General features: G+C 40.2%; 2 protein-coding genes and 1 pseudogene across 2 annotated transcripts; 1 reads left to right on the forward strand and 2 right to left on the reverse strand.

The window, feature by feature from the left end:
- Positions 1–6873: 6873 nt before the first annotated feature.
- On the reverse strand, positions 6874–7988 carry LOC121995486 (annotated as a pseudogene).
- A 1924-nt stretch (positions 7989–9912) lies between these two features.
- On the forward strand, positions 9913–11548 carry LOC121998694 (protein LYK5-like). The gene has a single exon (XM_042553714.1). The coding sequence runs from the start codon at positions 10039–10041 to the stop codon at positions 11356–11358; it is 1320 nt and encodes a 439-aa protein (XP_042409648.1). The 5' UTR covers positions 9913–10038; the 3' UTR covers positions 11359–11548.
- A 731-nt stretch (positions 11549–12279) lies between these two features.
- On the reverse strand, positions 12280–15534 carry LOC121998695 (deoxyhypusine hydroxylase-B-like). Its single transcript, XM_042553715.1, has 7 exons — positions 15314–15534; positions 13904–14037; positions 13582–13817; positions 13364–13502; positions 12858–12984; positions 12587–12705; positions 12280–12491 (listed from the first exon to the last, which is right to left on the reverse strand). Exons 1-7 carry the CDS (start codon positions 15468–15470, stop codon positions 12459–12461), a joined length of 945 nt encoding a protein of 314 aa, XP_042409649.1. The 5' UTR covers positions 15471–15534; the 3' UTR covers positions 12280–12458.
- Positions 15535–20082: the final 4548 nt, after the last annotated feature.

The raw sequence follows: 20082 nt of genomic DNA on the forward strand, positions 1-20082 counted from the left end.
CAATTTTCAAAACTAAGTTAAATCTAATTTTCAAAATCAATTTTCAATAAGATGTAAAACCTAATTCTTAAAAACAGCTTAGTTTTATAAGAGTTAGTTTTCAAAAGTAGGTTTAAGAAATTTTTAAGAAAACATTTTTCAAACAAAATTTAAAATATTTTATATAAAGGAAAATTTTAATTAATTCCTCCCCCTGAACCTGACATAACTTTAACCAGCTGTCTAACCAATTAGGTACTAACTAACTATCAGAAGATAGTAGCTTTCACTTGGTTAGTCAGATTAAGTTAATTACAACCAGTCAGTGTTTGACTTGACTGATGAACTTTAATCTGATTAATATCTGAATTGTATTTAACGTCCGGACTTATGTTGATACTGAAATTAGCATCTTAAGTCCAGACAGTTGGCCTATGCATCTCACCCCTTTCTATGTTTATCAAACAAAAGCAAGGTAAACCTAAGGTGTTGGTGAGATGCTCAAGAACTAGACCTATGGGCACATGCTTTCTAAGGATTCAAAACTAGTCTAAGGCCAAAACTGTTTTTGAAAGTCTAAGAATGGAAAGTTTGAAAACAAACAAGTTTAGCCTATAAGTTAGTAAAATCATTTTTGAAAGTATTTTTGAAAGATCCTAGTCTATTAAGCACATCCCTAATTTTCGTCGTAAGTTGCTAAATTCACTTTCAGGGAGAGGTTTTGTAAAAATGTCAGCTAAATTTGATTTGGACTCAATGTACTTGAGTTCAATGTCGCCTTTAGTAACATGATCCCTGATGAAGTGGTGTCTAATTTCAATATGTTTGGTTCTTGAATGATGCACAGGATTCTTGGTTAAGTTAATTGAACTTATATTGTCAATTAATATTTTTACATTTGTGATATTTAAGTTGAAATCTTTTAGAGTATGCATCATCCATAATATTTGTGCAACACATTCGCCTATAGCTATGTATTCTGACTCAGTTGTAGACAGAGCAACACAATGTTGCTTTCTACTAAACCAACTAACAAGTGATGAACCTAATAATTGGCATACACCACTTGTGCTTTTGCGGTCTAATTTGCATCCAGCATAATCTGAGTCAGAATACCCTATTAGTTCAAAATTACTTGTCCTAGGATACCAGATTCCTACATTTGTTGTTCCTTTAAGATATCTAAAAATTCTTTTAACCTGTGTCAAATGGGATTCCTTAGCACAAGTTTGGTATCTAGCACACATACTAACTGCAAATAAAATATCAGGTCGACTTGCAGTTAGGTATAGTAGGCTACCTATTGCACTTCTATAATATTTTAAGTCAACTGGTTTTCCATTTGGGTCACAATCTAAGATTGTGTTTACAGCCATCGGTGTTTTTATTTCTTTTGTATTTTCCATTCCGAATTTTTTAAGTAATTCTTTGGTGTATTTATGTTGAGAGATATAGTTTCCTTCATTTGTCTGTTTGATTTGTAATCCTAAAAATAGGTTAGTTTTCCCACTAAGCTCATTTCAAATTCTTTTTCCATTAGATTAATAAATTCTTCTAAAAATTCTGAATTTGTTGAGCCAAATATTATGTCATCCACGTATATTTGTGCAATAAATATGTTTGTATTTAATGATTTGACAAACAAGGTTGGGTCAATTTGACCTTGTTTGAATCCTTTAGATGTTAGGTAAGATGTTAGCCTCTCATACCACGCCATGGGTGCTTGTTTAAGTCCATATAGGGCTTTCTTTAATTTAAAAACATAATCAGGGTGTTCTAAGCTTTCAAAACTAGGAGGCTGACCTACATAAACTTCTTCTCTGATTAGTCCATTAAGAAAGGCAGACTTAACATTCATTTGGTATAGTTTAAATCCCTTATGGGCTGCATAACTTAGTAACATTCTAATGGATTCTAATCTGGCTACTGGGGCATATGTTTCGTCATAGTCAAGTCCTTCAACTTGACTAAATCCTTTGGCAACCAGTCTAGCCTTATTTCTAGTAATTTCCCCAGTTTCACTTAGTTTGTTTCTGAATACCCATTTTGTTTCTATTATTTTCTTATTCTTAGGTGGTGGGACTAGGTCCCAGACCTCATTACGCTCAAATTGGGCTAGTTCTTCTTGCATAGCTATAATCCAATCTGGGTCTAGTAGGGATTCATCCACAGTTTTAGGTTCAATTTTTGAAATTAATGAGATTTGACTTAGGTTTCTAAAGGATGATCTGGTTTGAACGTCTGGGTCACCAATTATTTGATCAGTTGGATGATTTGGGTTTACCCTTATTGTTTTAGGAGGTTGATTCTCTTGATGTTGTTCCTCGTCTTCATGATTTAGAGTTTGGTTGGTTTCTGGAACAAACTCTGGGGGTTGTGTAGGTTCTATGTCTTGTTTAGTTTCTTTAAATTTTACATTAGTAGTTTCTTCAATTTTTAAGGTAACTTTATTATAAATTCTGTAGCTTCTACTGTTTAGGGAATATCCTACAAAAATTCCATTTTCAATTTTAGAGGTGAATTTTCCTAAGTGTTCTCTTGTATTTAAGATAAAAACTGGGCACCCAAATACCTTAAAGTATTTTATGTTTGGTTGTTTATTATAAAATATTTCGAAGAAAGTTTTGTTATGAGTTTTATTTATTGTTGTTCTGTTCTATACATAGCAGGCTGTACTAACGGCTTCTGCCCAAAAGTATTTAGGTAGGTTATACTCATTTAACATTGTTCTAGAAGCTTCAAGTAAGGTTCTATTTTTTCTTTCTACAATTCCATTTTGTTGGGGGGTTTTAGGGCATGAGAACTCATGATGGTAACTTTTTTCTAGACAAAAACTGTTAAAGTTATGATTTTTAAATTCTCCCCCATTGTCACTCCTAATTCTTTTAATTTTAAGATCTTTTTCGTTTTCAATCTGTTTGCAAAAATTTGTAAGAATTTCAAAAGTTTCATCTTTATGTTTTAAGAATTTTACCCAAGTAAACCTAGAGTAATCGTCTATAATTACTAAACAGTATAAGTTTCCATTAATGGATTTGACTCCATGGGAGTCAAAAAGATCTAAATGTAGAAGTTCTAAGATTGAGTTAGTTTGTGGTTGATTTGTTTGTTTGTGGGTTGATTTAGTTTGTTTTCCTTGTTGACAAGCATTACATATAGTTGAATCTAAGTTAGGTAACTTCGGTAAGCCTTTTACAAGTCCATTTAGTTTACTTATATTTCTAAAGTTGGTGTGAGACATTCTCCTATGCCATAACCAAGTTTCTTCTTTTTGTGTTAAATAACACTTAATGGAAGAAATGGTTAAGTTGATGACATAGATGTTGTCTTTTCTAAAACCTTTTAGGCTTATGGTAGGATTATCTAGATGTTTGATTGAGCATTCTGTAGATAGAAACGTGACCTTATACCTAGTATCACACAATTGACTTATACTTAGAAGATTATATTTAAAGGTTTCAACAAGTAAGACATTTGTAATTATAAAGTCTGATTTTAATTCAATATTACCTATACCAATTACCTTGAGTTTGCCGTTGTTTCCAAAGGCAACTGTTCCTAGGCTTTTGTAAGTGAGTTGAGTGAACTTGGTGTGATCTCCAGTCATATGTTTGGAGCAACCACTGTCCAAAATCCACTTGGTTTCCTCATTCGGGCCTTCGGAAACGAGTACGGACTCGTGGCTTGTTTCGGGTTCAGACCCGTCTTCATCTTCCGACTCGTTATCTGTTTCGACTTCGCGGGCCATCAGTGCGAGGTGGCTCTGATGTTTCTGCTCTTCTTCCTCCGATTCGTCCGAGGAGTCGTCCCACGTTGCTTTGAGTGCCTTCTTTTTGGTTTGTTTTGGTTTGTCGAACTTTAGTTTTGGACATTCGTTCTTGTAATGTCCCTTTTTGTTGCAGCCGTAGCAAGTCACGTTCTTTTGTTCTGAGGGAGAGCTGATCTTTTGAAGATCCTTTTTGCTGAAGCTCCTCTTTCTCCTGGTGAACATTTTTCTTACCAAGTTCACCAGGTGTTCTTCGTCTTCAGAATCTTGATCGGAGTCTTCTTCAAGTTCAGGCTTGCTTTTCTTTGAGGAACCTGCAAATAAGGCTACACCTTTCTCGGCTCCAGCATTAGTTTGTTCGTGCAACTCTAATTCACAGAAAAGCTCATCCAATTTTAATTTAGAAAGATTCTTGGAAATTTTGTAGGCATCCACTATTGATGTCCACAAACTATTACGTGGAAAGGCGTTTAATGCGTACCTTATCAAGTCTCTGTTCTCCATCTGGTGGCCTATCGCATGGAGCCCGTTGAGGATGTCCTTGATCCTCGCGTGGAGTTGATTCGCTGTTTCTCCTTCCTGCATTTTTATATTAAAAATTTTATTTAAAAGCAGGTCTCGTTTTGTTACCTTAGCGTCGCTTGTTCCTTCGTGCAGCTCGATCAGTTTGTCCCACAATTCTTTAGCGTTTTTGTGTGGACCGACTCTGTTTAGCTCTTCTCTTGTTAGTCTGCACTGTAGGGTGTTGATCGCTTTGTTTTCTGTTGATGCTTTTTTCTTGAGATCTGCTGTCCAGTCTTCAGGATCCACTAGATTCCCGGCGTTGCCCACTGGAATTTTGTAAGGTTTCGTAATGCTCATCCACTGGTCGAAGTCTGTCTTGAGGTAGACCTCCATGCGCTTCTTCCAGTAAGGGAAGTCGTCCCCGTTGAAGAGTGGAGGTCGCACTGTGCTGAATCCTTCTTGTTGGGACATTCTGTGCACAGATAAATAACCAAGAAAAAATATCCCAAGACTTGGTCTTGGATTAGTAGTGCGGGAAGAAAAAGATAAAAAAAAACTAGATTCGTGTTGCACTAATTTAAATTGATTAGTTAAATATTAAGTTATTGAAACACCAGTTTTAAAATTAATTAAAAAAAATTCACCCCTGTCTGATTGGTGGTTGCACCAAATCAGAGCGGTACCTGCTCTGATACCACTTGTAGGACCGTTAGATTCGATAGAGGGGGGTGAATATCGATTCGAAAAAACAAGAGTTTAAGCGCAGCGGAAAAGATAAATGAACACAAATATTTTACTTCGTGACGACTCCTACTCGAAGGCCCGTGGTCCTTGACCACTTTCGTTGGGCAATCACTAGCAAGTCGAAATATGATTACAGAAAAAGTACAGGAGATGCTAGTAATAATAAAGCAATACCGACAAAAAGAAAATTAAACAAAAACCGGAAGAGCACTTTTGTCGGAGCGTTGTTGGCGTCGCACTTGAACGTCGAGCAGCAAGATCAGCAGAAGCGTTCTCAACAAAGTTTTTCTGAAGCTCCGCGGGGCTTCTTTTATATGCTGTTTCGGGCGCCTGGAGTGTGACGTAACTGCTCAAATCAAGATGCTCCACGTAGCTCCGGGCGCACGGACCACCTTGTTCCAGAAAGACTCCTTTTTCCTGCAAAACAAGGTTAGTCCGAGGCAAATATATATCCTGTAAAACAAATGGTTAGCACAGTTAAAGTTCAACAGATAGATAAAGAGAGTATGACTTAGATTCCGTCTTTCCGAGACCGGAATCTAGTCACGATCTCGACTTAGATATCCGAAATGGATCTAAGCCGGATCGACGCCTAATGTCCCCTTCCCGGGAACGCGTCCTCACAGTCACTCCCTTCCAGTGACTTACCTCACTTACCTGCCAGACGTCCGGTCAGCCCGTCGACCCGTCTGGACTTCTCGCCAAGCGTCCGGTCAGCCCGTCGACCCGCTTGGACTTCTCGCCAGCTATCCGGTCAGCCCGTCGACCTAGCTGGACTTCTCGCCAAGCGTCCGGTCAGCCCGTCGACCTAGCTGGACTTCTCGCCAAGCGTCCGGTCAGCCCGTCGACCCGCTTGGACTTCTCGCCAGCTATCCGGTCAGCCCGTCGACCTAGCTGGACTTTTCCTGCACACTTGATCAAAGTGTCAGACAACAACACAACTAACTTAACCTATTTGTCATTCATCAAAACCTGGGTTAGACCGTTAGTGCTACCCGCACCAACACAGTCGACCGATAGGAGGATCAATCGACCAAATGACTTTTCGATCGACCCAATGAGACTTATAAAAGGGGCACTTGAGGTCCGAGCCGAAGTAACTCTGCCATTTGTTAAATCGGTTCTTTATTTGTGCTCCTGCTATTCTGCTCTCTATCTTCACAAGCAAGCTGCTCCATCAAGAAGTGTCGACGAGCTTCACTTCTTACTCTTTGTCAGTATATTTTATTAGCTTGCATTGCTTTAATTTCAAGAAGATAGCAGTGTGTTGCTATCTTCTAGTTGCATTGTACGAATTGATTCTTTCTGAAGATTTCGCAAAGAATAGTTATAGTGAATTGTCCAATGGTGTGATCAAGGATCGCGGGTCTTCGAGTAAAAGTCAATATAGGCTCCAAACAAGTAACCATCTAAATATTCTGTATTATTTTTTCGTTACTACTTTGATAATCATTTTACGAATCGATATGAAAAAAAAATTAAAGAAGCGATATTCACCGCCCTCCTCCCTCTATCGCTCCCTTTCGATCCTTCATTTAGGACCGCTCAAATATATGTTGTGATTATGTAGATTTGAGTGAAATTCCCCATGTCTTTAGAACTGCTTGAATATATGTTGTGCCTTTGGAGATCTGAGTGAAATCCTGCCCTGTCTTTAAAATCGTTAGAATATATGTTGTGACTATGGAGATCTGAGTAAAATCTCACCCAGTCTGTAAGTCCGTTCGAATATATGCTTTAACTCTAGAGATCTGAATGAAATTCTACTTTGTCTTTAGGACCGCTCGAATATATATTATGACTTTAGATGGAACCATAAAAATAGATCCCTTGAGCCCGAACAGCTTTAGGACCATCCTGTCATATACAAAGTTGTTCGTCTTTCGGAGAAGAGGAAACTAAGTCTCAATTGACCAAACTAACCTATCATATGCAGGGATGTTCGGTTTGAGATTCTCATTTAATACCCCGTATCAAATAGTGTTCTTTGAAATAATCCAAGGACGTTGTGCTCTATATAATAATTGGTAAAATAAAAAATAAATATATCTTTTGAATATTTGGAAATTAAATTCAGTTTTTAGAATTCCACACCATAAGTGCGCCCTAGCTACATCAATTGATGAAAATTGTACGATCATTGAGAGTGTGTGCAATTTTATTTTTGGTGATTCAATTAATTGCAGTTTTATGTGGATTACTAACTCTTAATTACTTCTTTAATTCCATCCATGGCAATTCCGGGCGGCGGTGGCCAGAAGCCGAAGCGCTCGTCGTGGAACGCCTGGAGCCCGAAGTGATCGAAGTCGACGTATAAACAGTCAGCTGCGACCCCTGGCGTCGAGTCGCCGGCGATGCTTATTTGGGAGGACTCATCGGCGGTGGTGCTGGTGGAAGTGGGAAGGTTGAGGCGGGCGGCGCAGTCGCCGTAGAGGGAGTGGGCGACGTCGTCATAGGCGTGGGTGACGTCGAGGGCGGTGGCGAAGGTGCCGAGCCAGAGGCAGGTGCCGTGGTTGGGCTCGCGGATCTCGGCCTCCCACTTGCCTCAGGTCCGCTGGCGGACGCCGGGGAAGGCGCACACCTGGTTATCCGGCCCGCCCTTCCCCTTCATGCACCCCTTCCACGACCGTCGGAGCGAGCACCGCTTCTTCGCCAGTCGCAGCCTGTGGCGAATCCAAGAATTTAAATATGGAAGGACAATCACGATAAATGAGAAGTGATATTCTCCATTTCCATCGGCAGAATTCTATAATACTAAGGATTTCGTCGTTGACAAAGGGACGGCCGCCGATGCCGTCCCCCACTGGATCCGCGGCAGCCCCTGCTGCTTCATCTCCGCGTCGCCATCACATCGGCGACGCGGTGGCGCGGATTCAATCCGATGATAAAAAGAAGAGGAGGCCTGCGCAGGGGCCACGAGGTTGGCGGCGAATGGCCTCGGACAGATGAGGTAAGCAGTGACGTCAAGGATATTTAGGATTGGTGCGGCCTCCATTTTAGCATTCCCAGTCTGCACTACATATTATAATTTTTTTTTAAAAAAAAAACTAAATTATGAGGTTGGTATGCAAAAATGGGAGAGACGTCCCATTCGATGGGAATCATAAAGGGGTGTCTGTTTTTTATCCGGTATATTATTTGATATCGCATCAGTTAATTATATGAATAGAATAAATATATAGGGTAGCAATTATACAATCCTAATTATTAACTCGTTAATATTATTGAATAATTTAAATTTAAATCGTAACCGCTACAATTTAACCATTATTATAATGTGAATCTTAGATCAATCGGTCTGAGTTGTAATATTAGGTTAGCAAATTTAATCTATATATATATATATATATATATAAATGATGATAATTAAATTATAAGAAAATTTATTATTATAGAAATTGTTTTATCCTTTAATAGATATGGGTATAAAGATGGATATTTGATTGAATACGAGATAAAAAATATGAAACTCTTTCTATATCCAATTCATTATTATATTACTAATAAGTACTGATCCGGTGGTAAAGACGGGGCATCCACGTCGGCGGTGGTCAACGACACGTGGAGGTCAAAAGTCAATAGGGGCGGCCCCAAGGTCCTACCGAGCAAACAGAACATCTGATCGGTCGGCAGGATGTCCTCCGGGCCGATCGGATTATAGCTCGACCACAGGTCGAGCTTCTGACGCTTAAGGTAAAGGAGCTTATGGGCCGAGTGGACAGACCGCTCGGTCGAAGCACAGATCACTAAGGTGTGATCCCAGCCGAGCACAGGACCGAGGATCTTCCCGCTCGGTCCAATACATACACGTACTCGAGGGATAGGAGCGCCGAGCGGCAAGACCGCCTGGCCCCGGAACAGACAAGGGACTCAAAAAGACGAAAGGGACAACTAGTAAACATCATCCTCGAGACACCTGCCGCCGACAAGCAGCATGGTCGACGGCCGGACCGGACAGAGTATCGTACAGTGAAAGTTTCCACTGTCACATCAAGGATATGCTCGGACGATTACGGAAGGGTATCAGACGTGCTTTTCTGACACACACATTTGGAGGTATGCTTGGGGAAACGAGCACGCATCGAGAAACGTGCTCGCGCCTCCCCGAAGTCATATATAAGGACCCCAAACTTCGACGGAGGTATGTAGAATTCTCATCAATGTAGCCACAGTTACTCTGCCTCTTTTCTTCTTTGCCTGACTTGAGCGTCGGAGGATCGTTGCCGGGAACCCCCTCCCGGCTCGGCTTCTTTGCAGGTTCGTCGGAGATGCACATCACCAGTCGGAGTCACCGGAGAGCGCCACGCCCCCCAGTGTCTATCGACTCAGCGTTCGGACAAGTTCAAGTACGATATTATAGTAATTATAATTTCATAACTATTATATTATGGGCTTATCCTATTTATAAAACTAACTAATGAAATTAGGTTTCAGGAGATAATCATGTCACAGTGTATCTGTCATTTTTAAAAGGAGCTGATAGATGTCTTTTGATAAAAATATAAAAGGAATATCTCTTTACAATGAAGTCTAGATGTCCAAATATTTTTATCCAACGTAGAATAGGTTGAAAAATTCTGCTAGACTTGTTCTAATTATTTCATCAAACAACACGTAACTTAATAAGTGTGGGCTCATTTACAATTTTATTTTATTTTTCTTTTATAAAAAACGTGATAATAATTTGAATCTAATTAAAGACGAAATCACCAAATCCGGCTCGTCGGGCCGAACTGGAGCACATTCGAATCCGTTCACACAAGTCACGAGTCAAACCGCGAGCTAGAGAAACGTCGACGCACACGATTCGCGTGCTTTGGCTTTTCCGACTGCCGAGTAGAATCGGTACCCACGCGTCAGTCCCATCTCCATCCAATAGAATGACGGATAGTGAATGGGTTTTTTTAGTATTTATTTATTTATACACGGGACGCAAACCGAGTCCCCAGGTTATTCTTACCACATTGATCTCTCTTCGCCGGCGGCGTCACCGCCGTCGTCTCCTCTGCGTCCCCGCCGCTGTCCCGATCCTATGTTTACGATCTATGTGCGGGTCTCGGGCTTCCATGGAGGCATTGGAACCCGGATCCAGGCGTAGATCGCGAGCCTCCGCCACCGCCTCCTCCAGTGCCCCACCCTCTTCCTCCTATGGCGCCACTTCCTCTAATGGGACTCCTACGGATCCTGGAAGCCGACCGAGATTCCGTCGGCCCCCTACCTCAGGCACCTCCTCCTCCTCCAACACTTTTACATCCTCCTCTTCCTCCGCCCTCAGCCTCGCTTCCGTCCGCTCGTCCCTGCCGGAGCCCCCCGCCCTCTACCCCTTCTCGGAGCTCTGCGCCGCCACAAATAACTTCCTCGCCAAGCGCCTCCCTGGTGCCTCTTCCTCCACCTGGCGCTGCAGCCTCCGCGGCCGGGACGTTGTCGTCGTCCAGAAATCCCTCCGCCGCCAACGCGAGGACATCGCCGTCCGCCTCGCCGCCCTGGGTAGATCCCACCACAGCAGCCTCGCTCGCCTTCTCGGCGCATCCTCCGCGGACGACTACGTCTATCTCGTCTACGAGTACGTCTCCGGCGCTAGGCTCGCCGACTGCCTTCGCAACTCGCGGAACCCTGGCTTCACCCCGCTCGCCTCCTGGATCTCACGCGTCCAGGTCGCGGACGACGTCGCCCAAGGTCTCGAGTACATCCACCACCACTCCTCCGCGGCCGCCGGAGTCCACAATCGAATTACTAGCTCCGCCATCATCGTCACCGAACCCGGTTTCCGAGCCAAGATCTGTCATTTCGGCGCCGCAGATCTCGCGGGAGAGGTCTCCGAACAAGTTGCGGAAAAAGTGAGCGAAATTACCCCAATTCCCTCGCCGACATCGACGAGGAAAGGACCGGGCGAGCGGCAGAGGCACATCGAAGGCACACGGGGGTACATCGCGCCGGAGGTGATCTCCGGCGCGCCCATCTCCCCTAGGTCCGACGTGTTCGCCTTTGGAGTAGTGCTCCTGGAGCTGCTTTCCGGCGACGAGCCGCTCAAGTACCGGTACGACAAGCAGCAGAAGGAGTTCGACGTGGTCTCCCTCATCGATACGGCGCGGAAGGCGATGGGCACAGAGAATAAAGAGGAAGAAGAGGATCGGCGTGGGCGGGTTCGGCGGTGGGTGGATCGGCGTCTGCGGGACTCTTTTCCAGTGGAGGCGGCGGAGAAGCTGATCCGTGTGGCGCTACGGTGCGTGGAGGCGGAACCAGCGGCGCGGCCGGAGATGACATGGGTGGCCGGGAAGGTATCGAAGGCCTTCATCGAATCGAACGCGTGGGCAGGCAAGCTTAGGGTTCCGACGGATTTTTCGGTATCGATGGCTCCGCGTTAAGCGTAGGCAAGCACCGGCCCAGTTATTTTCCTCATTTTTTTAATTAACTATATTTTCCTTGAATAATTTTCATACGTAGGCAAAAATTCTGATTGACTGCAATCTGATAGAAAAACAAACACGTCGAAAAAGATACAATTCAATGTATCGGTAAACTATTGATAAATCCTTATTCATGAATGTTTCTTTATGTCTGCTCCCTCTTTAAACAAAACTTATTTTACACTTCCTAAATTTTTTTTTTAACTCTTTAATACATGAATTTATAAATTTACCCCCTCATTAATTCTTTTCCTCTCCCTCATTTTTTTTCTTGCCACATCCGTCGGACATAACAAAAGAAAAGCCCTAACCCTAACTAAGTACGTCAATCTTCACCTCTCCCCCATTTCATTTCCAATCACATTTATCAGTCCATCTCTATAAAGGAAAAGTTCTAACCCTAACCAAACAAAGTCATTTGTCCGCCAATCCCACCGATGACAATGTAAAGCTCTAATCGTCGAGATCCACCAACCGACCGACCAAATCCATCGACAAGGAGACTGAAGCAAACGACGAAAGATTCAATTTGCTTCAGTCTCCTCGTCGATGGATTTGGTCGGTCAGTTGATTGATCTCGACGATTAGAGCTTTACATTGTCATCGGTAGAATTGACGGACAAATGACTTTATTTGGTTAAGGTTAGAACTTTTCCTTCATAGAGATGGACTGATAGATGTGATTGGGAATGAAATGGGGAAGAGGTGAGGATTGACATACTTAGTTAAGATTAGGACTTTTCTTTTATTATGTCCGATGGATGTGATTGGGAAAGAAATGGGAGAGAGATAAAGAATTAATGAGGAGATAAATTTATAAATTCATATATTAGGTAGTTAAAAAAAAATTTGGGAAGTGTAAAATAAAGATGACTCGTATGGGAGCGGACATAAAAACATATATATATGCGGCTAGGGATTTTTCATTAAGTCACATCGAAAATAACAAAAAACGCTGTAAAAATAAATCCAGTTTCTAATTTGATAGCAGAGATTGCCGATTTAAACGACACTTAAGTAATGCATTGTGACTACTCGTCATACGTGAAGGCCTGGCTTTACTGGACTACTGGCTTCTGCATAAAGAGATACTGCACAGGAGGAAAAAGTTCAGGTTTTCCAGTTTTATATTTTCCACAAAATACATTAAAAAAAACCATGATTTTAAGTTCATATTGGACGTTACCTCGAACGACATGCCAGATCTTTCGAACTCGAGCATACTCAAAGCAACTTCACAGCTCTGGGAAACTATCGGATCTGAGTCCAGTGTGAATTCCTTCAGTAGGGCAACACATTCACTGTCTGAAGCAAGAAGAGAAGAAAACAAGGGCACCAAATGAGGAGATCTCTAGGGCCAAGGATTTGATATTAAAGAAACTGACAATTTAAACATCTCCGGGAAATTAAGATGGTGATGAATGAAGACGTATAAATGGATTTCAAGAGCAAAATACCTGCAATCGAACCGAGGGCCTCAGCAGCTTCATGTCTAACCATTGGGTGCTCATTCACATTTTTCAGAACATCAGATAGTGTGGAGGAAGCAATTTTATTCTGCAATTGACCTAAGACGTATGCAACCTGCATAACAAAACAAAGAGAAACCACTGGTTTATCATCTAAATTTTCTTAAAAGCAGTACACTAAATGACATTACACAAATCATTCTTTTATGAGTTGGCATCTAAAACAAGCATCTGCCATTATAAAAAACACAGATAAAATACCAAGAAAAATAACATGATCAATTTAAATTCATATCTTCATGTATCTCTTAGTGTCTGATAAACAAGCCAAAAGGCGCTGTCAATACTCAGCACCAACTATTTCGGGTTAGCCAACCAAAACACCTAACCCTTCGAAAGAAAAATTGCATTTCTTGTTGATGCAGAAATATTTCAAGATGCAAATTAACATACATATTTGTAGGAAAATATAAATATGGAGAACGTAGGCATACCTCGTGACGTAGCAAGGCACTTCCTGCATTTAATGATGAAACAATAGCATGGATCGCAGAATCTCCACCGTCATTTCTCAGAGCAAATAGCGCAGCATACCTTTCATATATCCCCTTGTCTTCACTCAACAGAACTTCCCTTCAACGAGAACAAAATAGCAATTAACCAGATGAAGTTCAATTAAGACTGCCAGGGTAATGAACCAATGATATTGCACCTCAATTGGTCAATTGAAGAGATAAGGGAAGTAGGCAATGCTGGATCAACTGACAGAAAAGGAGAATTTTTTGTAGATGATGTTTTGTCATCATTGTTGATGTTCACTTGTTCCTTAATTCGTCTGATAGCTAACTCGCATGTCTCCTGCACCTCCAGGGCAGGGTCATTTATCAAACTGTCTTCCAAAATTGGTATTATGCTGTTCAATCCAATTGCTCCAAGAGCTTCAGCTGCCTAAGTGTTAATGAGCTAATGAGTAAAATAAAGAGATGCAAGAAAAAAATGCTTGGCAAGGCTGATATTTAAAGAAAAATGTTAACCTCATGTCGAACAATTGGATGTAAAGAATGATCTTTTAGAACTTCCACAAGAGCAGGAATTGATTCAACATCCTGCATCTGACCTAGAGCAAATGCTGCCTCATGTGCAAGCAAATTTGAAGAATCCCTTGTAGCTGAAATGAGTATGAAAAAGATGGTTAGCCAAAATCAATTACCTGCCATTGCATTCAAGCAACAACCTTCAAGGATCACTGCAAAACTGAGTTTAAAAGTACAGACACATTTCTCCAAGCATCCTTTTTTTATGAAAACCAAATCATCAATCACTAAAGTAAAGGAAGAACCTACCAAGGAAAACATCTCCCTCTACCATCATTAGAGGCCAAGTCCAAACAATAAACGATACTTTTGCTACTCTAGCATGAGCATATTCCTAAATGATGGAATCAAAATATCAAATAAGGAAAAAGGAATCTTCACTCCCAACTTTGATACCAGCAAAATAGTGACCAAATTAGAAACCTTCAAATGATGACCAATAGAGGGAAAAAACTGCTACATAACAGTAAATGCACTCCTACTTACTTTGTGTTTTCAAGATTCTAAAAAAAATGATTTTCTACCAAGTCATGATTGGAATGCTAAATCTTTTGAAGCTCACTTGCAATGTTTATTGCAGCATAGATGAGTTTGTTAAGATGAATGTGCTAGGCTGCTAAAAATAAAATCCGAAATATTCCTGTCTCAAGCAGCAGGCATGTAGCACCACTAGAAGAAAAAATGAGAGAAAAATATGTTACGATTGAATTAATATTCAAAGATGACCAATAAATTGCATATAGTCAGGGATAAAATCAAGTAACAAAACTAAAAGGTTATAAAATTATGTTATAAGATTCTGAGGTACTAATTACACCACACAATCATGCATAATTCAGACAAAGGATTGGACAAAAAAAAGAGAGGAAGAATAACTCTAGAAACTGGTTCCAATGGTTCTCATACACAGAAATGAAGTGCACTTAACAGCACGACGAATTTTTTTAACTAAAAACATCTTCTAACATAAACCCAACAGCTAGTATTGCCCTCAGTCAATTTATTCCCTCAGATACCTAAACCACTGCTAACTCCACCGCAGGTCGCCAATCGCTTCCATATTTTATATCATTTGATTTTTTAACTCGCCAACTCAGGATTCAACAAATTGAAACAATCTACTTCCTGCAAGATCTTAGCAGCAACTGAAACGTAATATAATCACCAGAGTGAAGCAGCACCGATTCGATTGATTCGACCAAAAAAGAATAACTCCAACGCAATTAAAGTGCGAGAGTGCAATAAAATTCTAACCAATCAATCACCTGACCCGATGCATATAAAAAAGAACCAAAACTAAGCAGGTAATAAAATAAAAATCGAGAACTAGAGGTGATGATTGGAATGTACCGCTAATTAGAGCCTCGCGAGGTCCAGCGCCGCGGAGATTACGAAGGGAGAAGAGAGCCCTGAAGCGCTCAGAGATGGGTTGGTTGCCATCGAGAAGCCGGTCGCAGAGGAACCGCTCCATCTCCGGGGAGGACTCGAAGGCGCCTTCGCAGCCCATCGCCTCGCCGCGCCTTCGCAGAAAGAGGGAAAAAGAGAACAACGGAACAAACCCTCGCTCAGAAAAAGCAACGTCGCGTCGGAGCAACGCTCAGAGATGCGGATTCAGCGCTTTAAGATTCGCGAAAGTCTGCATCATGATTCGTAAATAGCCATGTGAACGGTTGACATCTCCATCCGCATACGGCTAACATGATGCTTTAATTAAAAAACGTGCGGAAAAAAGATCTGTAAATTGTGAAAAAACCCCACCGCTTAAACTTCATTCCCCGTCCCATGTCAGAAAACACTTATTCGTTAAAGATAATAAAAATTAATTTATCTAATTATCTTGATTTTATACAGATATAAAAAATTTAAAAGATAGTATGATTTTTTTTTTTAATTTAACATATTTAAATTAGAATATAGTCATATTTAGCACAACTTTTTTCCTTCTCGGCAAATTCATTGGGAGTCTTGTTAATTGATTGACTTAAATTGAATCGAAATTAATGGATTGATATGATGTTATGCTTAATTTGATAAAAAAAATATATTAAATATTCTATTTTACATGCATACATAATTTTTATAATATTAATTTTTAAAAATTAGAATCATTATCTGTTTTTTCTCAGAGGATACCATGGACATCATTTGATTTAGATTAGGCCCATATTCGATTTCATTTTTCAAATATCAGAATTATATGTTGATTATTTAATAATATTTTAATATTTACGGAGAAACTGACATAAGCAATGAAGAGTACCGTTGACTCCTTATAGTTTTAAAAATTCACTGGATCTAAAATGGGTTAAATCAGATTTGTCTAGATCTATCAGTAGGTTTCAATAAAAATCTAATAATGGATTTAGACATGTTCAATTTTTCATTTCAAGTCTTATAAATTTCTAAGATGATAAAGAGTTCAACAATATTCTACATTACTTATTTTGATTTTTTTGAAAATATTATAATATTATTAGAAGAATCATTTAGATCATGGTCTATATATGTTGTCTGATCTGAATCAGACCAGATTAGTTGTAATACAGATTCACAGCAAGTGAGGATCGAGCAGAATAAGAAGAGAGTATACGAAAAAAATCAGATTTGACCGGATAAAATGGAAAAAAGATACGAATTTTTAGACGTTTTCAAAGTTTGAGACGTCAATTCCGAGCCCCCCTTCTAGCAATTGCCGTTAAGTACACTCGATACGCGATCAGAAGAAGATAGGTTTGTTGCCTTCGATTCTTATTTACGGTTAATTAATCATGATGCCTTTGAATCAAGGAATCGACGCCGGTTTTGTGTTTTTACCTGTTGCTGAATCGCTGATCGATCGAAGGTTATTCTACTTTCGCTTGCATTTTTCATTTAAATATCGTCAGATTTGGGCCTGTTTGTGCGATCTTGCTTCTTTTCTCTGTCAGATTTAATCGTATTTAAATATTCGTTCTATTATCGAAAAATTCGATAAGATTCTCTGACCTATCTGTTTTACTAGTCTTAGTTTTCCCCATCGAATTACACATTCACTTAATCTGGTGGCCGAATTCTTTGGCTCCATTTGTAGACTGATCTGAAACATTATTAAAATATCGAATTGGGCAGAGGACTGTGAAGAAAATCAGAAGAGAAAAGATTTCCATCTCATCATAAGTTATTATTAGACCATCCACATCGCTGTTAATACTTTAATGTTAATATCCATGTGGATATACAGTAAATAGACTATATCATTAATATGTTTAAATAGTATGATAGATGCTCTTATAATTTATTCGAGAAGGTTAGTTGGATTTGACTGAAATAGAATAACAATAATTTATGTTTCTTGATCCCATGGAAAACACAATCTTTTCTGATTGTATTATCCCAGGCTCTCTTTCGGGAGTTTGTGGCTTTTACAAAATTATCATTTGGATCATAAAATATGTTGCGAATGACAATTTTTACATCCCCATCAATGAGAAGTAAAAAAAAGATTTTTTTTTTTCATTGAATTCGGTGTAGAAGTCGTGGAGAGCAGATTATCGATGATATAGCGTGAAAGTTGATCTGACTGGAGAATTCTGGAAATCACCTGTGAACAATTGTATAAGAAAGAGTAAAATCATCAATAAACAGATCTAGAAGGGGGTTTATGGCGCAACTACTTCGATCATCAAATTAGAAAACGATACTGGCAAAATAATGGCGCAATTTAAAAAAAATAATAATAAAATTAAAATTTAAAAAAAAAACAGTGGCGCAAAACAGAAAAGATAGAAAAAGACTTGAGTATGTGTGCACATATACATGTAGTAGTGGAGAAAGATTTTTTTTACAATGCCCTTACAATCCTTTAGATTTAATGAGACATTATCTTATTGTCAGTTAACTTTTCATGTCAGCATGCTTACACTATATATGGTAATTACATCGCAAGTATGAGGAGAATATGTTACGTATTTGTACACGGATACTATCTTCTGATTTTCTGATAAGCCCACGTGTTGTATTAATGGTGAAATAGGCTCACGGGCTAGGAGGCTTTATTGGAAGATGGACCTTTCATAGAGAGTCCACTCTTTTACGAGGCCTAAATGAGCTGTGACGATATCCCTAGAGGAGAGGGAGTAGAGTTCCATGCGGGTTCGACAAAGCTGGGAGTGGGGCCTTTAGAGAGCTTGTCCGATCGGCGGAACCGATTAGGAGAAGATGAAGAGCAAAGCCCCATGAGGGTTCGACGGAATCGGGAGTGGGGGTCATAGAGAGTTTGTCCTATCGACGGAACTGATTGGGAAAAGACGTGGAACAGAACCCCGTGCGGGTCCGACAAAGCCGAGAGTGTGGCTAGTAGAGAACCTGCCCAATCGGCGGAATCGATCGGTAGAATGAGGCTCTGTTAGGCCAGCTACTCAGCTTTTTAATCTATTTTGAACTTTGACTAACACCTGTACTGGCCTATTGACCCCTAGACCCTATTGGATGGTTGCTTTCTATTCACGGTGGCAAAAGACGATTGGCTCATCGTAACGCCTTAGCTAGTCTGTCCTCAAACCAACACGAAAGAGGTAAATCATGGATGATTATTAACTTTGAACAGTTAAATAGAATATGAAGAGGATAGATATCCTACTACCAGTCAATATTTGACCCCAAATCTCATAATGATAATATCAATATGTACTGACTAGCTGTCCATCCCGAGGGTATGACTATTTTCTATTCACCGTATCACACATGGTTGTTAATCTCAATCTGGACGAATTGAGTTGGATTAGAATCAACTTTGTTCAAAAGCCTAGAATATGAGGGAGATTGATGGAGAAAAGGTAGAGAAAGCTTAACGGGTAGAGTTTGCTAAAATTAAGATGAAATTATTTGAAATTTGATTATATCTGATTTTTTTAAAAAAAACAAAAGATTGGCTGATCTAATGGGCTTTCCTCACAATTGAAGAAGCTTTTATCTGTTGATTGCTCAGCTTTATTCCTGCTCGCTGATTGATCTTGATTATTGCACATACTAAGCACTAACAACTGAAGCAGTGTCCCTTGGACGTGGTTTTGTATTGAGGTTAAATGTTTGTTACTGATACAATTTTTTAGCTCGAGTTGAATCAGGAATAAATTATAAGTTTAAGTTCAAGAAAAGATAGCATTTTGTCTCTCTCTTAGTTGAGGGATTGATGATGATATTGTACAGATATTAATTTAGAATATTTGTATCATCTTGATTATGTTGGCAGCCTGTTCATTTTTGATGGCATTGAAGAAGGTGGCTTCCGAGCTTCACACTACTCAACTCATGAAATTTTGAAGCACGAGGAGGATCTAGCTATGGAAGAACTGCAAGAGGGTCAACATTTTGAAGAGGGAACGTACAAGATGGTAGATTTTACAGCAACCATTGTCGTTCGTTCATGCAAACAACTTGAGAATGGAAAAATAGGGAGATTCCTCCTTCATATTGTTTTTGTGCATCTCATTTCTATAGCGTTACAAAGAGCATGTGTGAGCACGCATAGAAACACATACTAGATTGTTTTAGAATACTATTGATACAGTAACTAAGGCAGGCCCTGAAGTCGGGGACAAAGTAAAGAAAGTTGATTGATGGGACGGTTAAAGTCAAAGAGGGGTCAAGATTGGGGAGTAGCACGGTCACCTGTTTCGATTGAGTGGTCTAGCCAATCGGATCCTGAGTCTCTTAGGGTTGATAAAACCTTGAGTTATTTCAGTGTCATTCAGAGCTAAGTCTTCTAGGTCACTCGGGGCTAACACGGGTACATATCTCGGCCAAGTGGTCTGGTCGATCAGACGCTACGGTTCGATCGGACATGTTAAGCACATGACTCGGACAGGCTCTTTGGTCGAGCAGAGAGACCAAGCGAAGACTAAGTCCCTGAGAGTGTCATCATTCTTTAACCGACTCAACCTTGTATGCAATGAGGTTCAATCAAGCGATAGAGGCGACTAGGTTGGCTTACAATTAGAACATATTAACGGTTCACCAACCCAACGACCTAATATTCCTTTTTGAAGTTTTGTGTAACGATTGTCAGAGAATTAAGGGAATATTCCCTATGCAATCTTTAAGATGGAAGCTTCCATCCTACAAAGCAAAGAGGTGGTGAG

Source organism: Zingiber officinale, chromosome 6A (assembly GCF_018446385.1).
Source record: "Zingiber officinale cultivar Zhangliang chromosome 6A, Zo_v1.1, whole genome shotgun sequence".
NCBI classification, from domain to species: domain Eukaryota; kingdom Viridiplantae; phylum Streptophyta; class Magnoliopsida; order Zingiberales; family Zingiberaceae; genus Zingiber; species Zingiber officinale.

Excerpts from the sequence above, each read along its gene's own strand:
- LOC121998694 (XM_042553714.1), top strand. The coding sequence starts at position 10,039 with ATGTGCGGGTCTCGGGCTTCCATGGAGGCATTGGAACCCGGATCCAGG.
- LOC121998695 (XM_042553715.1), bottom strand. The coding sequence starts at position 15,470 with ATGGGCTGCGAAGGCGCCTTCGAGTCCTCCCCGGAGATGGAGCGGTTC. Across the intron at positions 14,038-15,313 it reads TCGCGAGGCTCTAATTAGCG|CTACAAGGGATTCTTCAAAT; the intron begins GTACATTCCAAT and ends TACTCATTTCAG. Across the intron at positions 13,818-13,903 it reads ATCCAATTGTTCGACATGAG|GCAGCTGAAGCTCTTGGAGC; the intron begins GTTAACATTTTT and ends ATTAACACTTAG.